Here is a 21,860-nt window from a genome sequence, read left to right on the forward strand (position 1 = left end):
TCCAATCAAAACGTATTACAATCAGCTCTAGCATAGCAGTCCTGTAGCACAATCTCTGATTCTGGTGACCATTTCTCAATGGAGCGAGTCACGGGTACTTCCTGTTTGAGCTTCTGCTTGTAAACAGGGAGCAGGAGTACGTAGTCATGATCTGATTTGACGAATAGAACAGCAGCAATACCTGTGTGGGTTTGTGTGTGTGTGTAACTTTATGTAAGTTTTGAGTGTGTGTGTTAACCCTAGCTGTCTCCCTGCACAGACCTGCACCTTAGAGACTATCTGCACTTTAGAGATGATTTGCACTGACTACCCAAATATCCAACCCTTACACACAAACTTACACATACTGTAAACACACAAGCACACACACTCAGAACTCTCCCATAAATGTTCCATACACACAAAGAAATTATTTCTCTCCAATTTTTGTCACACATTTGTGAGCATATCTATTTTGCCAAGATAATCCATCCAATTGACAGGTGTGGCATATCAAGAAGCTGATTAAACAGCATGATCATTACACAGGTGCACCTTGTGATGGGTACAATAATAGGCCACTTTAAAATGTCCAGTTTTGTCACACAACACAATGCCACAGATGTCTCAAGTTTTGAGGGAGCTTGCAATTAGCATACTGACTGCAGGAATGTCCACCAGAGCTGTTGCCAAATAATTTATTGTTAATTTTTCTACCATAAGCCGCCTCCAATGTCATTTTTGAGAATTTGGCAGTGCGTCCAACTGGCCTCACAATCGCAGACCACGTGTAACCACACCAGCCCAGGACCATCATATCTGGCTTCTTCACATGTGGGATCGTCTGAGACCAGCCACCTGAACAGTTGATGAAGCTGAGGAGTATTTCTGTCTGTAATAAAGCCCTTTTGTGGTGAAAAACTAATTCTGATTGGCTGGGTGGGTGGGTGGTCCTTGCTCCCAAGTGGGTGGGCCTATGCCCTCCCAGGCCCACCCATGGCTGCACCCCTGCCCAGTTACGTAAAATCCATAGATTAGGGCCTAATTAATTGACTGATTTCCTTATATGAACTGAAATTGTTGCATGTTGCCTTTATATCTTTGTTCAGTATATTTATTCTACTGCGTGACGAAGTCCCTACCCACTTTATAGTATATTTGTAAATACAGTGTAAATACAGTCTATTATTACTATGCATACCACCTGTAACTTATACGCCAGGAGTCAGGAAGCAAGTGCAGAAGGTCAGTTTGATAATGAAAGGATAAGCAAGAACGAACATAAGCAGCGTACTGAACGTGAGAGAGAACAATACCACTGATGACAATTTAAATCAAATCACATTTTATTTGTCACATGCGCCGAATACAACAGGTGTAGACCTTACAGTGAAATGCTTACTTACAAGCCCTTAATTAAACAACAATTAAGTTTTAAGAAATATAAGTGTGAAGTAAAAAATAGAGAAGTAAAAAATAAAAGTAAATAATTAAAGAGCAGCAGTAAAATAACAGTAGCGAGGCTATATACAGGGGGTACCCGGTACAGAGTCAAAGTGCAGGGGCACCGGTACAGAGTCAATGTGCGGGGGCACAGGTTAGTCGAGGTAATTAAGGTAATATGTGCATGTAGGTAGAATTAAAGCGACTATGCATAGATAATAAACAGGGGTTAAATAAAGGGCTAAATAAAGGCGGAGAAATCAAGGAGAAAATGATGAGCAGGTGTGCGTAATGATGGGGAGCAGGTGTGCGCAATGATGGTTGCCAGGTGTGCATAATGTGGGTTGCCAGGACCAGTGGTTAGTAGACTGGCGACTTCGAGTGCCGGAGGGAGGGAGCAGGAGTAAGCATGACACCACATCTCTTTCTACTTATAATAGTTGATATTTTGGACTCTTATTGTTATTATTGATTAATGTACTGCATTGTTCTGGGAGATAACACATAAGCATTTCACTGCACCTTTTATACCTGCTTTAAACAGTGTATTTGATGATTACAATTTGATTTAATTTGAGTGTGTGTGTGTGTGGAGCTGCAGGCCGGATTGTTTTTCTCTGTCTGTCAGAACATTCTTATTCTAACTTTGTTAGACTGTTAGCCATTCATCACCCCCCCCCCCCCCATCTGAGCTCTTATGTTTCTAATCACAGTTCATTGTCATGCATCAATCTTTTTATATCATCATAATGATTAAACAATGCAGTCAAAAGAACACCAGAGTTCAACTCAGTCACGTTTCAATATAATTTCCATTTATATTATTTTATTAGACCCTCTTTATATTGATATATTATGAGGTCAGGTCAGGTTGCTGTCTGATTATTGAAAATGAACTACACAACCTACTGCTGGGAAGAATAAGAGTCGATTCAGAGGTGCTACTTAATTAGCAGGAGGAGATAGTACGTGTATTTTCCTCGTCAAAGCCTTCCTCTCGATGACAAGGCGGCGAGGGGTAAGTGCACTACGCAAATTTCATTTGAATGAACAAAATAACTGAAAAATAGCTTGAATGTATTGTGAGGAAGTTATGAAATCGAATTATAACATTTGTGTGCCATACCATAACCTGGTGAACAAATAGTCAAAATGCTAATTCTAATTAAGAATATACATTTTCTAGATATACAACATATGTCCTTAGTGGCTTGAACCATAGCGTTTGAAATTATATAATGTTTTAGTATGTTTATAACTATATAAGTGGATTATCAGTAGTGACTAACGTGCTATGGGTTAGATGGAATGATTTATGTGCAAATGTATTTGAGGCCGGAGGCAAGGTACATACAGGGCCTGTGTTTGAGACAGAATTGGGAAAGCAGAATGGAATGTGACTATTAGAGTCTCTGTTTATAGAGTACCACTCCTCTGTGTATAGTGACATCAGGGGACAGCTCGTAGGAGAGGAAGGACAGCTAACTGTGCACAATATAGAGACTACTATGAAGTTAAATTGAACGTCACACATACCCAGATCATGGTGGGAGTAGGTGAAATAGTGTTGTCATTTCAGACACTATTGTCAACTTTCAGGGAGGGGTTCGTCAAAGAAGATACAACGCTTGAAGGATGCTATAGTAACAGCTGGACGGTAGCTTCAATAAGGGGATTTTAAAGTATGCGTCCTGGGCAGTGTTAACTTTGGTTTTTCGTTGTATACATAATTATGCATAGCTTAACACATTATTAATACTTGTTATGTTTTGTGTTTCTTTTTGCTTTTCAAGTCTTGTGCTACTACTCTCTTAGGAACCAGAAGGAGGAAATGGAGGAAGTCAAAAGCTCCATCTGAAATGTCATTATCAGTTGTCCGATGAGAGATGGAAATAAGAGTCTGCATAGTGTGATTATAGATCAGAGGCCATAAGTCTTGGAGGTGTAAATAGACAAATCAACTGTGAATGTCAATCATGTTTTATTTTTTGTTCATTTATAAGTCATTTCAAAGTTTATGTGATGTTAAACAGTATGGAATTACTATTCAAGTAGGAGGGACTATTGGGTTGTAATTTGGAATACTTGACACACCAGAAGTGAATGTTTATATATAGGAGGAATGTATATGGTGGGGTCAAAGAAGGGTGGATATGAGCCACGGGCTTGGAGAGTTACTAAGTGAGGGAAAAGGCAATCACATGGTTGCGTTCACTGACAATGGTGGATTGCTGTGGATTAGGGAGGAATGGGTGCCGAGGTCAGGTCAGGTCAGGTCACATGAAGGGAGAAGGAACCGTTTATTAGACACATCACTTAACTTCCTGCCTAGCAACAAAGATGTAATGTTTAGAGAAAATGAGGAGACTGCCTAAAGTGGAGTATAAATACTTGTGCTGGTGGGAACATGTCTTTGTCTGTTCAGCTGTCTGACCCATTGGGTGAATAAACTTGGTTTGAGCTTTTCCTAGTTGTCCGTTAGTTTTTCCTGTTTTTTTTATATTTTTTATCAGAACTTAACAGATGTAATTGCCAAACGCAACACCAAATGGCTGCAGGTACCTCCACCATGAAAGGAACATTGATATGAATCAGAATGCCTATTTTATCCATTTTAATCTATGGGCTAGACCAGAGGGAAAAGCAATCACCGCAAGAGAAAGAGGGTAGTTGGCTTTCAGGGAAAAGCAATCAACACCCAATACAAGAACAAAAAATGATGAAGCATGGGGGTAGGTGTAGTGGGTGTATTTCTTACCCAGTATTGTCTTGTTTTAGGAGATATTCAAATCACCCATAGCTGAACGTTTGTTTGTGTGTGCGTGCATGCTTGCTTCCATAGGTATGTCTGTGGTGTCTGTGTATTTGTGTGTGGACACTTGATTTGTGAAGCTTGCCACACCTGCTGAGTGCTATTCTTTGAGCATGCTCCAGAGAGACAGATGTACTCTACATGGCCTCTTGGGAACAGGAAGCCTGCAGTCAGCAGGATGCTCCTCTTCAGGACTCCTGGAGAGTACACACACACACGCGCGCGTGCACGCACGCACGCACGCACGCACGCACGCACGCACACACACACACACACACACACACACACACACCTACACACACACGCACACGCACACGCGCACACACACACACACACACACACACCAGTAATAACAACATTCACGCAACAGCACCTCTAACCACCTCTTCTCTCTGCAGACTCCACCCTCACTGCTTCCGACACCAATCTGTGAAAATACTCACAGTATTCACACTGCCACTCTGTTTGTCGCAAATATATATTTTCCCATCTAGGTTGTGTTTAAATTGGATCTCTGGTTTATTAGCTTATTTCACCACTACCTTACTGTACACACTGCTTTTAAAGGCTCTCCTGATCTACTGTTATAAACAATTTATTTTCAACATTTTGTACAGTCTTTTGCCTCTGGTCATCTCTGGTGTAATTCACTACACTCTTTTTGTAATCTGTATACATGGTGTTATTCATTTGTTACCTATTACGTATTTATTGTGACTAGTCTATTTGTTTTTCTGCTGTTTTCTTCTTGTTGTAATTTCTTTTTAAAAACAGTATGCCGCAAGTAAATGAACTCTAATTCCGCCTACAGCAGGTTCCCGTGGCTGGGCTGAGGAGGGATGCTCTTGGGGGAGTGCAGTAGTACCAGTAGGTTGCTGGAGGCTCTGTGTGGCAGGAGAAGGGTGGTGGTGTCGGCCATGAAGCTGCCCTGCTCCTTCTACTGTTCCCTCTGGTTCCTCCTGCTCCTGGGGGCCGCGTCCTTACTCCTCCTAGTCCACCTCCAGGGCCTCTCAGACATGCTCCAGCAACAGACCCCAGGTCAGTGTACTAGTCTACAGCACTTTTCAAAGAGGTGTACACACATCCAGTAACTTGCATGATGAAGACCTTTGAGTTGAAACATTGCACAACAACACTGCAGGAGCATTCAACAGTATACTGGTATCTACATATCTACTTTTTGTGTTGGTATGGTAATTGTAGTTTTACTGATATCAGATAATGTGGGTTGTTTTGTGTTTTTTGTTGTTGTGAATGTCCAATAAATGAAAGCTTCTGGCCAATAAGAATACAGTAGTGGTAATCATGATTGAAAAGCCATTTAAAATGTCATCAGTTTTGAGAGGACCCTTGAGACACCCAGTAAAACGGTCATCTTCAGTAAGCCTATCTGTGAGGAGATCTTTGTATTTGTTTAGAGCTGTACTGTGCTGTACTATACTGCTGTGCTGTACTGTGTCTATACCCTGGTGTGAGTGGATGCTATGATTTCTGTGGCAACAGTGTCTCTACTGATAACAGCTATGACCTGGGAGACAGCAGAGATTTCCAGAGCTGTTATATTCTACTTATGGTCTGATACACACAGGTGACATTAAACACAGACAGAGTGGATATACTGTAACTCTCTGGTATTGAATTTGGCTCAGTGTTGTGCTTTGTGACTTTGCATTTATCCTCTCATTGTTGGGATTTGGTGGAGTAATGAAGAGAATATGTTTTAAAATACGTTCTCTTTTCAATTAGGCTAAACCCGTTCTAGACGTTTTTATTGAACACTCAGCTTTTTTATTATCGAAGTTGTTGAAATGGCACACCTCGTTTGTGGAATAGAAAGAAGAAAAAAAAGCTGCCAGAAAAAGCTGAAAAGCAGTTCAGTGAAGAGAACATGTTTTGGAAATGGCCGAGTTAGTAAATTACATTTCACAGATCAATATAGCGGCATAGAATAAGCAACACATCAGAGGCCATGTTTAAATTGCCTCTCTTTGAGAATCATCAGTGAGAAACGCACAGTACCCTGAAATTGGTTTGTAATGCCTTTATTAGAAATTGCTTTTGAAATCCTTCACAGACAAAATACATTAAACAAATGCAGATGTTCAATAATTATATAACCCCATGTAAAGAAATGTATGTAATTGTCAAAGTTAGAGCGCAGTGCGTTTCCAATGTCAGAGTACCGTTGTTGTTATGCTTCTGTTGTTGCCTCATGAAATACTAAAGAAACAAATCAAATTACCCAGATGTAAACAAACTTGGAGACGAAATGTGCTCATTTGCAACTAAATGATTAGCATGCCACTAGCTGATTTACCTAACGTTAAATAATTACCACCTGTACCCCTCAGTCTGTAAATCCAGTGAGTAAATTCAGCGTCTTTCTAGCACACATAGTTGCATAGGCAAGTTTAACAGATCACCACGTCTTTAGTGTTAGTTAGAACACTTCTCAATGACCTTCGCAGACCTTCAGCTTTACAGTCCTCTGCTGTCTGACTCCTGTGCAGTAAGGAAAGAGGCCAGGGAGTGTCCTACTCATTAATCACATACTGTAATCAGTCCAGTGGCAGTACAGTACGGCCTCACTCTCTCACTCACAGCTGAGTCAACTGTCAATGTGGGCTGCCCAAAATATCATCACCAAAACATCTGTTTGGCTCCTCTGCCCATATGGTGAGGGTTGAGGGGAGGTGAGGGGAGGCAGAGGAGGGGGGCTAAGGTGAGGTGAGGGAAGGAAGATGAGTGGGGGCTGAGGAGAGGTAAGGGAAGGAAGAGGAGTGGGGGCTAAGGAGAGGTGAGGGGAGGAAGAGGAGTGGGGGCTGAGGAGAAATTAGGGGAGGAAGAGGAGGGAGGCTAAGGGGAGGTGAGGAAGAGGAGTGGTGGCTGAGGAGAGATGAGAGGGAGCTAAGGGGAGGTGAGGAAGAGGAGGGGGGCTAAGGGGAGGTGAGGAAGAGGAGTGGGGGCTGAGGAGAGTTGAGGGGAGATGACAGTGATGAGACGGTCTAGAGAGGGATCAATACAATATTCAGCAGGTTAACTCAAACCTGGGCCTGCCATTCCCTCAGCCTTCATCAGACACTGGCCCTCTTGAAATACCACAGCTAGTGGTTCTACACAGGTATGAGAGCAACTCCACCCTCCACCCAGCAACTCCACCCTATTAATGCATACTCAAACCAACAATAATTCAGTTCATTGTCTATCTACCACTATCCTTTATTAATCTATATTGACTTCAAGGTTTGGAGCTAAAAGTATAGTTGTCTCCTCTCAATGATTGTTATAGTGTTACTCTGGTTTTACACATGAATTTATCTGATATTTAGGCTTAGGCTACTTGAATAGGTTATTGGACAAGCTTGGATATCCTCTAGCCCCAAACTCTAATTGATTAGCACATCATTGATTGCACTGCTCTCAGGAAGGGAAGAAAGTGCACAATGAGACTACAGAGAGTGATAATAACTCACATGCCGTTTCGGATGATTGTTCCTCTTTAATTGAATCAATGCACATCTCAATTTCAGAGATGCTTGTAAAAACAGCACTGTGCAGTATTTATAATCCAACTGGCATTTTGAAGTGCCACTATTTTCTTTTCTCACTTTCACTCTTTCTTTTCCCTCTATTTTCTCCAAATGAGGCTTACTCAGGACTGTATTTAAAAAAACTGCAACTCACAGCACACAAATTCTGCTGCTAATTCAAAGGAATCTACTAAGCTACTGAAGTGCATCTCTTCCAAATGATCTCTTCATTTTACACTGATAGCTTTTTATTCAATAGCTCTCATCCAGGGCATATGCTATTAATTTATTTTGCTATACATCTCTGAAACACATTGCCAGGCTTTATATTTTTTTGTTGTCTTACGAGAGACTACCTTGGGTAGCTAACTGGTAGTTAACTTATCAATGGCCCTGAAAAAGTTGTGACAGGCTCTTGTTCAGAACTTGGGGCTTTTCAAACAGAAGGTGTGAACAGTGGGTATGGCTGCATTCAGCTGAGGTGAGCCCGAGACAGTAAAGCACGTTATTAAATCACATCAAAGCTTTCCTGGCTTCTTTTTTTCCTTCTCTTTCTCCCTCTCCCTTCACATCTCCCTCCCCATCTCACTCTCTCCCTGCACATCTCTCTGTCCATTTCTCTCTCTCTCTCCCTCCCTCTATTCTCCCTGTGCGACAAATTGAATTCTCTCCCTGAAGTGACCTAATGCAATTTGAAAGTTTAACTATGGGTGTGTGAGACGTGTGATGTGTGTCCTATTTGAGTCAAAACAAAAAACATGTCACAGCAAGCTAAACCCTAATTTGAAAGGCAAGATTTAATTAATGTTCACCGGGGGTGGTCCAACAGCAGCCTACCCAATACATGTTCATTGGCAGCCACCCTGCTCTTCAAGATAAGAACATTGAAATGCATATTTATTCTAGTCTGTTTGAATATCTTTAGTGACATTCCCATTATTTTCTTCTGCCATTGTTATGCCGTTCTCGGGATAAGCCGTGGGTTTACGTCCAGGGTATCAATTGTCAATTTTGCTGCTGTGTCTTGAGCAAATGCAAACTCTCTCACATTGACAAGACATGTGAGCGTTTCTATGCCTGTCCTCCTGTTAGAAAATGTCTCTGTAACAATAGGTTGAGAATACACTCAGTTTTGTTTAGAACTAAACCCACCTCAATCCAGGGATTTGTGAGCCCACACAATGGTGGTAGTCTTTTCAATCCACACAGTTCAAGATTGAGGCTAATGGTTGCTTGGCAGTAACCATTCCACACAGGGATTCAAAAGGGTTCTTCGACTGCCTACAGACTTTATCTCCCTGCTTGGCCACCTCCCTCAGATGACCATTCCGCTACCCAAGAAAAGCAAAGCACCCTTTACAGGCTCAAACAGCTGGCCTAACACCAACCCTTATTACACTTTTGGAAAAAAGTGTGTTTGACAAAGTACAATGCTATTTCACAGTAAACAAATTAACAGATATTCAGCACGCATATAGGGAAGGGCATTCAACATGTCTGGCACTTACACAAATGACTGATGATTGGCTGAGAGAAACTGATAATATTAAGATTGTGGTTCACTTGCCTCATGAGGTTATGCCAAAACAAAGTGTGTATAGTAGGACACTTTGTTTTTTCCAAACTGTGTCATGAACTGTCTTTGCAAGGAGACCTCATTAAAAGAAATGGACAAACAGACAGTGAGGGAGCGTTGTATGGAATGGGCCTGTTGCACCAGGTTAACAAGGTCACGACTCGGTGTGCTGCCTCTCTGGAGGCACCGTTGGGAGGACACTCAACAGCCCTGGGGAACACAGAGAGCAGTGACTTACTGCCTGCCTGGCTACTGTGACTAGTGGCTGTACACTCTTAGAATAAAAGGTGCTATCTAGAACCTAAAAGGGTTATTTGGCTGTCCCCATATGAGAACCCTTTGAAGAACCCTTTGGTTCCAATTAGAACTGTTTTTGTAAAACCAAAAAGGGTTTTACCTGGAACCAAAAACAGTTTTACCTGGAACCAAAAAGGGTTCTCCTATGGCAGGGTTCCCCAACTGGCGATGATTTTAGTTGTTATTTTTGTACAGTTGAAGTCGGAAGTTTACATAAACTAGTTTTAATGACTCCAACCTAAGTGTTTCAACCACTCCACAGATTTCTTGTTAATAATCTATAGTTTTGGCAAGTCGGTTAGGACATCTATTTTGTGCATGACACAAGTAATTTTTTCAACAATTGTTTACAGACAGATTATTTCACTTATAAATCACTGTATCACAATTCCAGTGGGTCAGAAGTTTACATACACTAAGCTGACTGTGCCTTTAAGTAGCTTTGAAAATTCCAGAAAATGATGTCATGGCTTTAGAAGCTTCTGATAGGCTAATTGACAACATTTGAGTCAATTGGAGGTGTGTACCTGTGGATGTATTTCAAGGTCTATCCAGGATGTGGCTTTTCTGGTCTACCTGTATAGAAATTAGTCACAAAGAAATACAGAATTATAAAGTATGGGAGCGGGCACGACGGGCAACTCACAAATCAACCGCCAAGGCGTCCGCTCACCTGAACTGGGGGGGCCCTGCCTTGATTGGGTAACTGATTAACACATTTTTTTAAATAAACTGCATACTAAATTAAGTTTTATCACAAGCACATACAAGTATCTGCCAAAATTAAGGAAACACCAACATAAAGTGTCTTAAAAGGGTGCTCGGCCACCACGAGCTGCCAGAACAGCTTCCTTGATGTAGGTTCTACAAGTGTACCTAAACCATGCCAGGAAAATGCACCCCATACTGTAAGGTTCTGCTTTTCTTTGTCAACCTTGTGTTCTTTTTCTTTGTGTTCTTGAACGTAGCCCTGTTTCTTTGTGTTCTGGAATGTAGCCCTGTCTTTTATTTTTGTTCATTGATTTCACCTGTGTTCGTGTCTCACCTGGTCTCATCAGCTCCATATTTAGTTAAGTTCTTTATGTTTGTATGGTTGTGAGGTATTGTTTGTTTTTGACTACCTACCTGTGTTTGACCATTGCCTGTGACCATGATTCCTGCCTTCTGCGAAGGCTTATAGACATCTGCCGTGCTCTGCGCATGGACCTACAACTTTTCTCCCTGAGTATTCATTACAGAATACCTCACCTAAAAACATGGATTCAGCGGAGCTACAGCGGCGCCTAACCCAGCAAGAGGAGCATATGGAGGAGATTTGCCATCTTCTCTGCCAGCCTATCCCTTCTCCTCCGATGCCAGGTATCGTAACCCATAGCCCTCCTTCATTCATACCCATGCCTGGAAAATATGACGGTTCACCTGGGAAATGTCAGGGATTTCTGATGCAATGCAGCAAATACATTGAGTACAACCCCACTAATTTCGCCACCGACAAGAACAGGGTGGATTTTGTTGTCTCTACTCACAGGCAAAGCCCTGGAATGGGCCACCGCCATATGGACTGCCAGCAGCACAGAACTGACGAGGGCTCAACAGGGAGCTTCGGGTGGAGCTGACCTGTAGAGGTGATCTTCAGGATTAAAATCAATACATTCTTATGTCCATCTCTATCGACCACCTCATCGCCGACCGCCGAAGAACTGTGCCATCAGGAACCCGAAACCGTCTCTTTCCATGATTCCGTCATCCCGTCCGAGTCTTCCAGAGCCCATGCAGTTGGGCCATGCTTCTCTCTCGTGTATCGAACGTCAAAAGCGGATCCAAGAAGGGCTCTGCCTATACTGTGGCGGGAAAGATCATCTACTCAGCCATTGCCCTGTTCAACCCCCCCCCCCCCCCCCCGCCCCCAAGTACGTAGAAGGCTTGATAGATTCGTGAACAGCAGGTCATTTTATAAGATCACCAGCTAGTACAAGAGTTTGACATTGATCTAACACCTGTCACCCCTCCCTTAAGGATTAACACCCTGGATAGGCAGCCATTGGGCACGGGCTACATCACGCACCTGACACCGAGCGTCACCTTCCAGATTGGAGTCTTTCACACCAAAACCATTCAACTCATGGAACTCTCATCCCCCAAACAGCCACTCATCCTCGGACACCCCTGGCTTTGTCATCACGACCCTGCCATCTCGTGGAAACAAGGTGAACTACTGTCCTGGTCTTCTACCTGCTTCTCCAGTTGTCTAAGCCTACCCTGCAGAGCCACCACCATTGAGGACTCTGTCTCTGCAGTGCCACCCACCATACCACCTGAGTACACCCAGTACAACAATGTCTTCAGCAAAACCAAGGCCTCCACTCTGCCACCACATCGCCCAGGAGACTGTGATATTGACTTACTCCCTGGAATGTCCCCACCGACGGGCCGTGTTTACCCCCTATCTATCCCGGAAAATGAGGCAATGGAGAACTACATTGATGAATCACTCAAACGGTTTCATTCGTTCTTCTTCCCCGGCTGCGTCGAGCTTCTTCTTCGTTGGAAAAAAGGACAGTGGTGTCCGTCCATGTATTAATTATCATTCCCTGAATGACATCACGGTCAAGAACTGTTTCCCTCTGATCCAGTGACCCTTGAACAAGTGGGCCGCGCCAACATCTATACTATACTAAACTTGACCTGCGGAGTGCATATAACCTTGTCTGCATACGTGAAGGCGACGAATGGAAGACTGCCTTTATCACCGCTCGAGGTCACAGCGAATACCTGGTGATGCCTTACGAGCGCCCCCCGCCATCTTCCAATCCTTTATGAATGAGGTTTTCCAGGATATGATCAACCGCTTTCTCATCGTCTACATTGACGACATCCTGATTTACTCCTCCCTGAATAAACACATACAGCACGTGCAAAAGGTTCTTCAACGACTCCTTGACATAACCTTTATGTGAAGACTGAAAAGAGCGCCTTCCATGTAACCTCGGTAAACTTCCTCGGTTTTGTACTGACACCTGTAGGGGTCAGCATGGATGAGAACAAAGTCACCGCCGTAAGTAACTGGTCCAAACCCACCACCGTTAAGGAACTCCAACGTTTCAATGGGTTCTCCAACTACTATTGGCGGTTCATTCAGAACTTTAGTTCTACTGCCGCCCCCCTCACTGCCCTTACCAGCCAAAAGACCCGGACCCTTCAATGGACTGACACCGTCCTGCCTGTGTTCCACAACTTGAAATGTCTCTTCACCTCAGCTCCTGTCCTTCGCCAACCTGATCAGACCCTTCCTTTCACCCTAGAGGTGGATGCCTCCAAAGTAGGAGTAGAAGCCATACTCTCTCAGCGGGTGGGAAAGATCCCCTGCTGAGAGGAATTACGATGTGGGGCACAGAACTCCTCACCATCAAGCTGGCCCCCGTGGAGTGGCACCACTGGTTGGAGGGCGCATAACATCCCTTGTCCTAACAGATCATCGTAATCTGGAATATATCAGAGGGGCCAAGAGGTTAAACTCCAGACAAGCCCACTGGTCTCTCTTCACATGCTTCCAATGTCATGTTACTTACATCCCTGGAAAGAAAAATGTAAAAGCTGATGCTCTCTCCCGCCAGTTTGTCCTTCCGACCAGTAACTCAGATCCTACACCCATCCTTCCTCTTGCATTATGGGACCAGTACAGTGGGAGGTTCACTCGGCCATACAAGAAGTCCAAACCTCAGACCCGGCTCCTTCTGAAACACCAGCGTTACTTACCAGCCGTTGTTAGACCCCAACTGATGCAATGGTGTCACACGTCCTTGGGGTCAGGATATCTGGGCATTGCACAAACCACCGAAGTTCTGGTGGTCCTCACTGGCATCTGACGTAAGGGATTACATACTCTCCTGTCCAGTCTGCGCCCAAACCAAAAGCCCTCGCCATCTCCCTTTGGGAAGCTTCAGCCTTTGCCTATCCCTCACAGACCCGGGTCCCACATAGCTGTTGACTTCATCACAGACCTTCCTGAATCCTCTAACACCACTATCCTTGTCATAGTAGGCCGTTTTTCAAAAATGTGTCTGGTTCCTCTTTCTCATCTACCTAATGCATGGAATTGGCGGAGTGTATGTTCCAGCAGGTTTTCCGTATGTATGGGATTCCTACTAACACCTACTAATTCAAGGATTTTTCCTTATTTTTTACTATTTTCTACATTGTAGAATAATAGTGAGACATAAAAACTATGAAATCATGTAGTAACCAAAAAAATGTTAAACAAATCCAAATAGATTTTAGATTCTTCAGAGTAGTCACCCTTTATCTTGGCATTTACCTCTTGGCATTCCCTTTACCTCTTGGCATTCTCTCAACCAGCTTCATGAGGTAGGCACCTGGAATGCATTTCAATTAACAGGTGTGCTTGTTAAGTTAATTTGTGGAATTTCTTTTCTTCTTAATGCGTTTAACACTTTTTTTGTTTACTACATGATTCCATATGTGTCACTATGTCTTCACTATTATTGTAGAAAATAGTACAAATAAAGAAACCCTGGAATGAGTAGGTGTCCAAACCATTGACTGTTACTGTACGTCATATCACAAACTAGTTAAAAAAAAAGATATATATATTTTTTTAGATGAACTTAGTTTCAGGTAGACTGGGTCAGGGTTGTGTTGGCAACTCAGTCTGGGTGGGAGATTATACAATTCCTTTAACATTTTTCACATCAGTCATTAATTCAATCATTTAGACGTTCAGAAAATCTCCAGGCCAGACTGGAAGAGTTGGCATGGTTTACATCAAAATGTCAGTTTGATGTCTCTGTTGACATGCTGCTCTATTCTAGTCTAGGGAAATATACATGCTACTTCCCTTATGCTGCTTTTCTTCCAGACAAGTTTGATCATGACATCTGATCCAGACTACTTATTAGCGACACAGCGTTGGCAGCAATGGCTGGGACAAGCCACCCACAGAGAGAGAATAGAACATCAGGATGCCAGTAGGCAAATAGTCTCCACCGCTCCCCTCCCCCTTTTAACTACATGAAATACAAGGGAAAGTGGCATTTGCACAAAGAGAAAGAAGAGGTGACAATAAAATGTCCCAAACATAGTTTCACTGAACAGCAATGACAGAGAAAGGGATGTTTTTATTAACACTCCCTATCCGTTTTGCAGAAGAGACACAGATCACAGAACTAAATCCTATTCCCAGCTCACATAGGTGCAACACCTAACTTCTACTTAAATCACATTTTTACTTAGTCATCCATTGACGTCAATGGGAGACTAATGGTGTTTTCACACTTGTTCCCTTTCTGACAATTTCTGTGACCTCAGAACTCCGGTTCGCTTCATTTCTTGTGTAGTGTGAACACTCCCAAATAACTCAGACCCTCAAAAGAGCCCCCAAAGCTACCCGAACTGAGACCATCTTGAGAGGTGGTCTGAGTTCGATTTGCTTGAGTTCCGCGGTTCGGTTCCCTTTAAGGCGATGTGAACGCAAAGCTCCACAGGTTCGCTTGTCATTATTCCCGCACCACACACTAGTCTACTGCAACACAGTTTCCCCTGCCATAAACCCTCACACTAGACTACTGTAACACCGTTTCACCTGCCATAAACCCTCACACTAGACTACTGTAACACTGTTTCCTCTGCCATAACCCCTCACACTAGACTACTGTAACACTGTTTCCCCTGTCATAACCCCTCACACTAGACTACTGTAACACTGTTTCACCTGCCATAACCCCTCACACTAGACTACTGTAACACTGTTTCACCTGCCATATCCCCTCACACTAGACTACTGTAACACTGTTTCCCCTGCCATAACCCCTCACACTAGACTACTTCTACACCGTTTCCCCTGCCATAACCCCTCACACTAGACTACTGCAACACAGTTTCCCCTGCCATAACCCCTCACACTAGACTACTGCAACACTGTTTCCCCTGCCATAAACCCTCACACTAGACTACTGTAACACTGTCTCCCCTGCCATAACCCCTCACACTAGACTACTGTAACACTGTCTCCCCTGCCATAAACCCTCACACTAGACTACTGTAACACTGTTTCCCCTGCCGTAACCCCTCACACTAGACTACTGTATCACTGTTTCCCCTGCCATAAACCCCCACACTAGACTACTGTAACCCTGTTTCCCCTGCCGTAACCCCTCACACTAGACTACTGCAACACTGTTTCCCCTGCCATAACCCCTCACACTAGACTACTGCAACACTGTTTCCCCTGCCATAACCCCTCAGACTAGACTACTGTAACACTGTTTCCCCTGCCATAACCCCTCACACTAGACTACTGCACAACTGTTTCCCCTGTCATAACCCCTCACACTAGACTACTGTAACACTGTTTCCCCTGCCATAACCCCTCACACTAGACTACTGTAACACTGTTTCCCCTGCCATAACCCCTCACACTAGACTACTGTAACACTGTTTCCCCTGCCATAACCCCTCACACTAGACTACTGCAACACAGTTTCCCCTGCCATAACCCCTCACACTAGACTACTGTAACACTGTCTCCCCTGCCATAACCCCTCACACTAGACTACTGATATCAGTTTCCCCTGCCATAACCCTCACACTAGACTACTGTAACACTGTCTCCCCTGCCATAACCCCTCACTCTAGACTACTGATATCAGTTTCCCCTGCCATGACCCTCACACTAGACTACTGTAACACTGTCTCCCCTGCCATAACCCCTCACACTAGACTACTGATATCAGTTTCCCCTGCCATAAACCCCCACACTAGACTACTGTAACACTGTCTCCCCTGCCATAACCCCTCACACTAGACTACTGTAACACTGTTTCCCCTGCCATAACCCCTCACACTAGACTACTGTAACACTGTTTACCCTAACATAACCCCTCACACCAGACTACTGTAACACTGTTTCCCCTGCCATAACCCTCACACTAGACTACTGATAACAGTTTCCCCTGCCATAACCCCTCACACTAGACTACTGTAACACTGTTTCCCCTGCCATAACCCCTCACACCAGACTACTGTAACACCGTTTCCCCTGCCATAAACCCTCACACTAGACTACTGTAACACTGTTTCCCCTGCCATAACCCCTCACACTAGACTACTGTAACACTGTTTCCCCTGCCATAACCCCTCACACTAGACTACTGTAACACCGTTTCCCCTGCCATAACCCCTCACACTAGACTACTGTATCACTGTTTCCCCTGTCATAACCCCTCACACTAGACTACTGTAACACTGTTTCCCCTGCCATAACCCCTCACACTAGACTACTGTAACACTGTTTCCCCTGACATAACTCCTCACACTAGACTACTGTAACACTGTTTCCCCTGCCATAACCCCTCACACTAGACTACTGTAACACTGTTTCCCCTGCCATAACCCCTCACACTAGACTACTGCAACACAGTTTCCCCTGCCATAACCCTCACACTAGACTACTGTAACACTGTTTCCCCTGCCATAACCCCTCACACTAGACTACTGCAACACAGTTTCACCTGCCATAACCCCTCACACTAGACTACTGATATCAGTTTCCCCTGCCATAACCCCTCACACTAGACTACTGTAACACCTTTTCCCCTGCCATAACCCCTCACTCTAGACTACTGATATCAGTTTCCCCTGCCATAACCCTCACACTAGACTACTGCAACACAGTTTCACCTGCCATAACCCCTCACACTAGATTACTGATATCAGTTTCCCCTGCCATAACCCCTCACACTAGACTACTGTAACACTGTCTCCCCTGCCATAACCCCTCACTCTAGACTACTGATATCAGTTTCCCCTGCCATAACCCTCACACTAGACTACTGTAACACTGTTTCCCCTGCCATAACCCCTCACACAAGACTACTGTATCACTGTTTCCCCTGTCATAACCCCTCACACTAGACTACTGTAACACTGTTTCCCCTGCCATAACCCCTCACACTAGACTACTGTAACACTGTTTCACCTGCCATAAACCCTCACACTAGACTACTGTAACACTGTTTCACCTGACATAAACCCTCACACTAGACTACTGTAACACTGTTTCCCCTGCCATAACCCCTCACACTAGACTACTGTAACACTGTTTACCCTAACATAACCCCTCACACCAGACTACTGTAACACTGTTTCCCCTGCCATAACCCTCACACTAGACTACTGATAACAGTTTCCCCTGCCATAACCCCTCACACTAGACTACTGTAACACTGTTTCCCCTGCCATAACCCCTCACACCAGACTACTGTAACACCGTTTCCCCTGCCATAAACCCTCACACTAGACTACTGTAACACTGTTTCCCCTGCCATAACCCCTCACACTAGACTACTGTAACACTGTTTCCTCTGCCATAACCCCTCACACTAGACTACTGTAACACCGTTTCCCCTGCCATAACCCCTCACACTAGACTACTGTATCACTGTTTCCCCTGTCATAACCCCTCACACTAGACTACTGTAACACTGTTTCCCCTGCCATAACCCCTCACACTAGACTACTGTAACACTGTTTCCCCTGACATAACCCCTCACACTAGACTACTGATATCAGTTTCCCCTGCCATAACCCCTCACACTAGACTACTGTAACACCTTTTCCCCTGCCATAACCCCTCACTCTAGACTACTGATATCAGTTTCCCCTGCCATAACCCTCACACTAGACTACTGCAACACAGTTTCACCTGCCATAACCCCTCACACTAGACTACTGATATCAGTTTCCCCTGCCATAACCCCTCACACTAGACTACTGTAACACTGTCTCCCCTGCCATAACCCCTCACTCTAGACTACTGATATCAGTTTCCCCTGCCATAACCCTCACACTAGACTACTGTAACACTGTTTCCCCTGCCATAACCCCTCACACAAGACTACTGTATCACTGTTTCCCCTGTCATAACCCCTCACACTAGACTACTGTAACACTGTTTCCCCTGCCATAACCCCTCACACTAGACTACTGTAACACTGTTTCCCCTGTCATAACCCCTCACACTAGACTACTGTAACACTGTTTCCCCTGCCATAACCCCTCACACTAGACTACTGTAACACTGTTTCCCCTGCCATAACCCCTCACACTAGACTACTGTAACACTGTTTCCCCTGCCATAACCCCTCACACTAGACTACTGCAACACAGTTTCCCCTGCCATAACCCTCACACTAGACTACTGTAACACTGTTTCCCCTGCCATAACCCCTCACACTAGACTACTGCAACACAGTTTCCCCTGCCATAACCCTCACACTAGACTACTGTAACACAGTTTCACCTGCCATAACCCCTCACACTAGACTACTGATATCAGTTTCCCCTGCCATAACCCCTCACACTAGACTACTGTAACACTGTCTCCCCTGCCATAACCCCTCACTCTAGACTACTGATATCAGTTTCCCCTGCCATAACCCTCACACTAGACTACTGATATCAGTTTCCCCTGCCATAAACCCCCACACTAGACTACTGTAACACTGTCTCCCCTGCCATAACCCCTCACACTAGACTACTGTAACACTGTTTCCCCTGACATAACCCCTCACACTAGACTACTGTAACACTGTTTACCCTAACATAACCCCTCACACCAGACTACTGTAACACTGTTTCCCCTGCCATAACCCTCACACTAGACTACTGATAACAGTTTCCCCTGCCATAACCCCTCACACTAGACTACTGTAACACTGTTTCCCCTGCCATAACCCCTCACACCAGACTACCGTAACACCGTTTCCCCTGCCATAAACCCTCACACTAGACTACTGTAACACTGTTTCCCCTGCCATAACCCCTCAGACTAGACTACTGCAACACAGTTTCCCCTGCCATAACCCCTCACACTAGACTACTGTAACACCGTTTCCCCTGCCATAACCCCTCACACTAGACTACTGTAACACTGTTTCCCCTGCCATAACCCCTCACACCAGACTACTGTAACACTGTTCCCCCTGCCATAACCCCTCAAACTAGACTGCAACACAGTTTCCCCTGTCATAACCCCTCACACTAGACTACTGCAACACTGTTTCCCCTGCCATAACCCCTCACACTAGACTACTGCAACACAGTGTCTCCTGCCATAAACCCTCACACTAGACTACTGCAACACTGTTTCCCCTGCCATAACCCCTCACACTAGACTACTGTAACACTGTTTCCCCTGTCATAACCCCTCACACTAGACTACTGCAACACTGTCTCCCCTGCCATAACCCCTCACTAGACTACTGCAACACCGTTTCCCCTGCCATAACCCCTCACACTAGACTACTGTAACACTGTTTCACCTGCCATAACCCCTCACACTAGACTACTGCAACACTGTCTCCCCTGCCATAACCCCTCACACTAGACTACTGCAACACTGTCTCCCCTGCCATAACCCCTCACACTAGACTACTGTAACACTGTTTCCCCTGACATAACCCCTCACACTAGACTACTGCAACACTGTTTCCCCTGCCATAAACCCTCACACTAGACTACTGCTACACCGTTTCCCCTGCCATAACCCCTCACACTAGACTACTGTAACAGTTTCCCCTGTCATAACCCCTCACACTAGACTACTGCAACACTGTTTCCCCTGTCATAACCCCTCACACTAGACTACTGCAACACAGTTTCCCCTGCCATAACCCTCACACTAGACTACTGTAACACTGTTTCCCCTGCCATAACCCCTCACACTAGACTACTGCAACACAGTTTCACCTGCCATAACCCCTCACACTAGACTACTGATATCAGTTTCCCCTGCCATAACCCCTCACACTAGACTACTGTAACACCTTTTCCCCTGCCATAACCCCTCACTCTAGACTACTGATATCAGTTTCCCCTGCCATAACCCTCACACTAGACTACTGCAACACAGTTTCACCTGCCATAACCCCTCACACTAGATTACTGATATCAGTTTCCCCTGCCATAACCCCTCACACTAGACTACTGTAACACTGTCTCCCCTGCCATAACCCCTCACTCTAGACTACTGATATCAGTTTCCCCTGCCATAACCCTCACACTAGACTACTGTAACACTGTTTCCCCTGCCATAACCCCTCACACAAGACTACTGTATCACTGTTTCCCCTGTCATAACCCCTCACACTAGACTACTGTAACACTGTTTCCCCTGCCATAACCCCTCACACTAGACTACTGTAACACTGTTTCCCCTGTCATAACCCCTCACACTAGACTACTGTAACACTGTTTCCCCTGCCATAACCCCTCACACTAGACTACTGTAACACTGTTTCCCCTGCCATAACCCCTCACACTAGACTACTGTAACACTGTTTCCCCTGCCATAACCCCTCACACTAGACTACTGCAACACAGTTTCCCCTGCCATAACCCTCACACTAGACTACTGTAACACTGTTTCCCCTGCCATAACCCCTCACACTAGACTACTGTAACACTGTTTACCCTAACATAACCCCTCACACCAGACTACTGTAACACTGTTTCCCCTGCCATAACCCTCACACTAGACTACTGATAACAGTTTCCCCTGCCATAACCCCTCACACTAGACTACTGTAACACTGTTTCCCCTGCCATAACCCCTCACACCAGACTACTGTAACACCGTTTCCCCTGCCATAAACCCTCACACTAGACTACTGTAACACTGTTTCCCCTGCCATAACCCCTCACACTAGACTACTGTAACACTGTTTCCTCTGCCATAACCCCTCACACTAGACTACTGTAACACCGTTTCCCCTGCCATAACCCCTCACACTAGACTACTGTATCACTGTTTCCCCTGTCATAACCCCTCACACTAGACTACTGTAACACTGTTTCCCCTGCCATAACCCCTCACACTAGACTACTGTAACACTGTTTCCCCTGACATAACCCCTCACACTAGACTACTGATATCAGTTTCCCCTGCCATAACCCCTCACACTAGACTACTGTAACACCTTTTCCCCTGCCATAACCCCTCACTCTAGACTACTGATATCAGTTTCCCCTGCCATAACCCTCACACTAGACTACTGCAACACAGTTTCACCTGCCATAACCCCTCACACTAGACTACTGATATCAGTTTCCCCTGCCATAACCCCTCACACTAGACTACTGTAACACTGTCTCCCCTGCCATAACCCCTCACTCTAGACTACTGATATCAGTTTCCCCTGCCATAACC

The 21,860-nt window shown here is 44.8% G+C and overlaps 1 protein-coding gene across 2 annotated transcripts in view; it reads left to right on the forward strand.

Moving 5' to 3' along the window:
- Window positions 1-21,860, forward strand: part of LOC129862113 (carbohydrate sulfotransferase 8-like) — a 134,961-nt gene that overhangs the window by 25,975 nt on the left and 87,126 nt on the right. Inside the window, exon 2 of one of the 2 annotated variants that reach the window (XM_055933475.1) lies at window positions 5,046-5,272. In XM_055933475.1, the coding sequence (XP_055789450.1) occupies window positions 5,074-5,272 (199 nt within the window). In that variant the 5' untranslated portion in view covers window positions 5,046-5,073. The remainder of the gene's footprint in view (window positions 1-5,045; window positions 5,273-21,860) is intronic. The other variant, XM_055933476.1, reaches the window with a different exon arrangement.

This window comes from Salvelinus fontinalis, chromosome 9 (assembly GCF_029448725.1).
Source record: "Salvelinus fontinalis isolate EN_2023a chromosome 9, ASM2944872v1, whole genome shotgun sequence".
Taxonomy (NCBI): Eukaryota; Metazoa; Chordata; class Actinopteri; order Salmoniformes; family Salmonidae; genus Salvelinus; species Salvelinus fontinalis.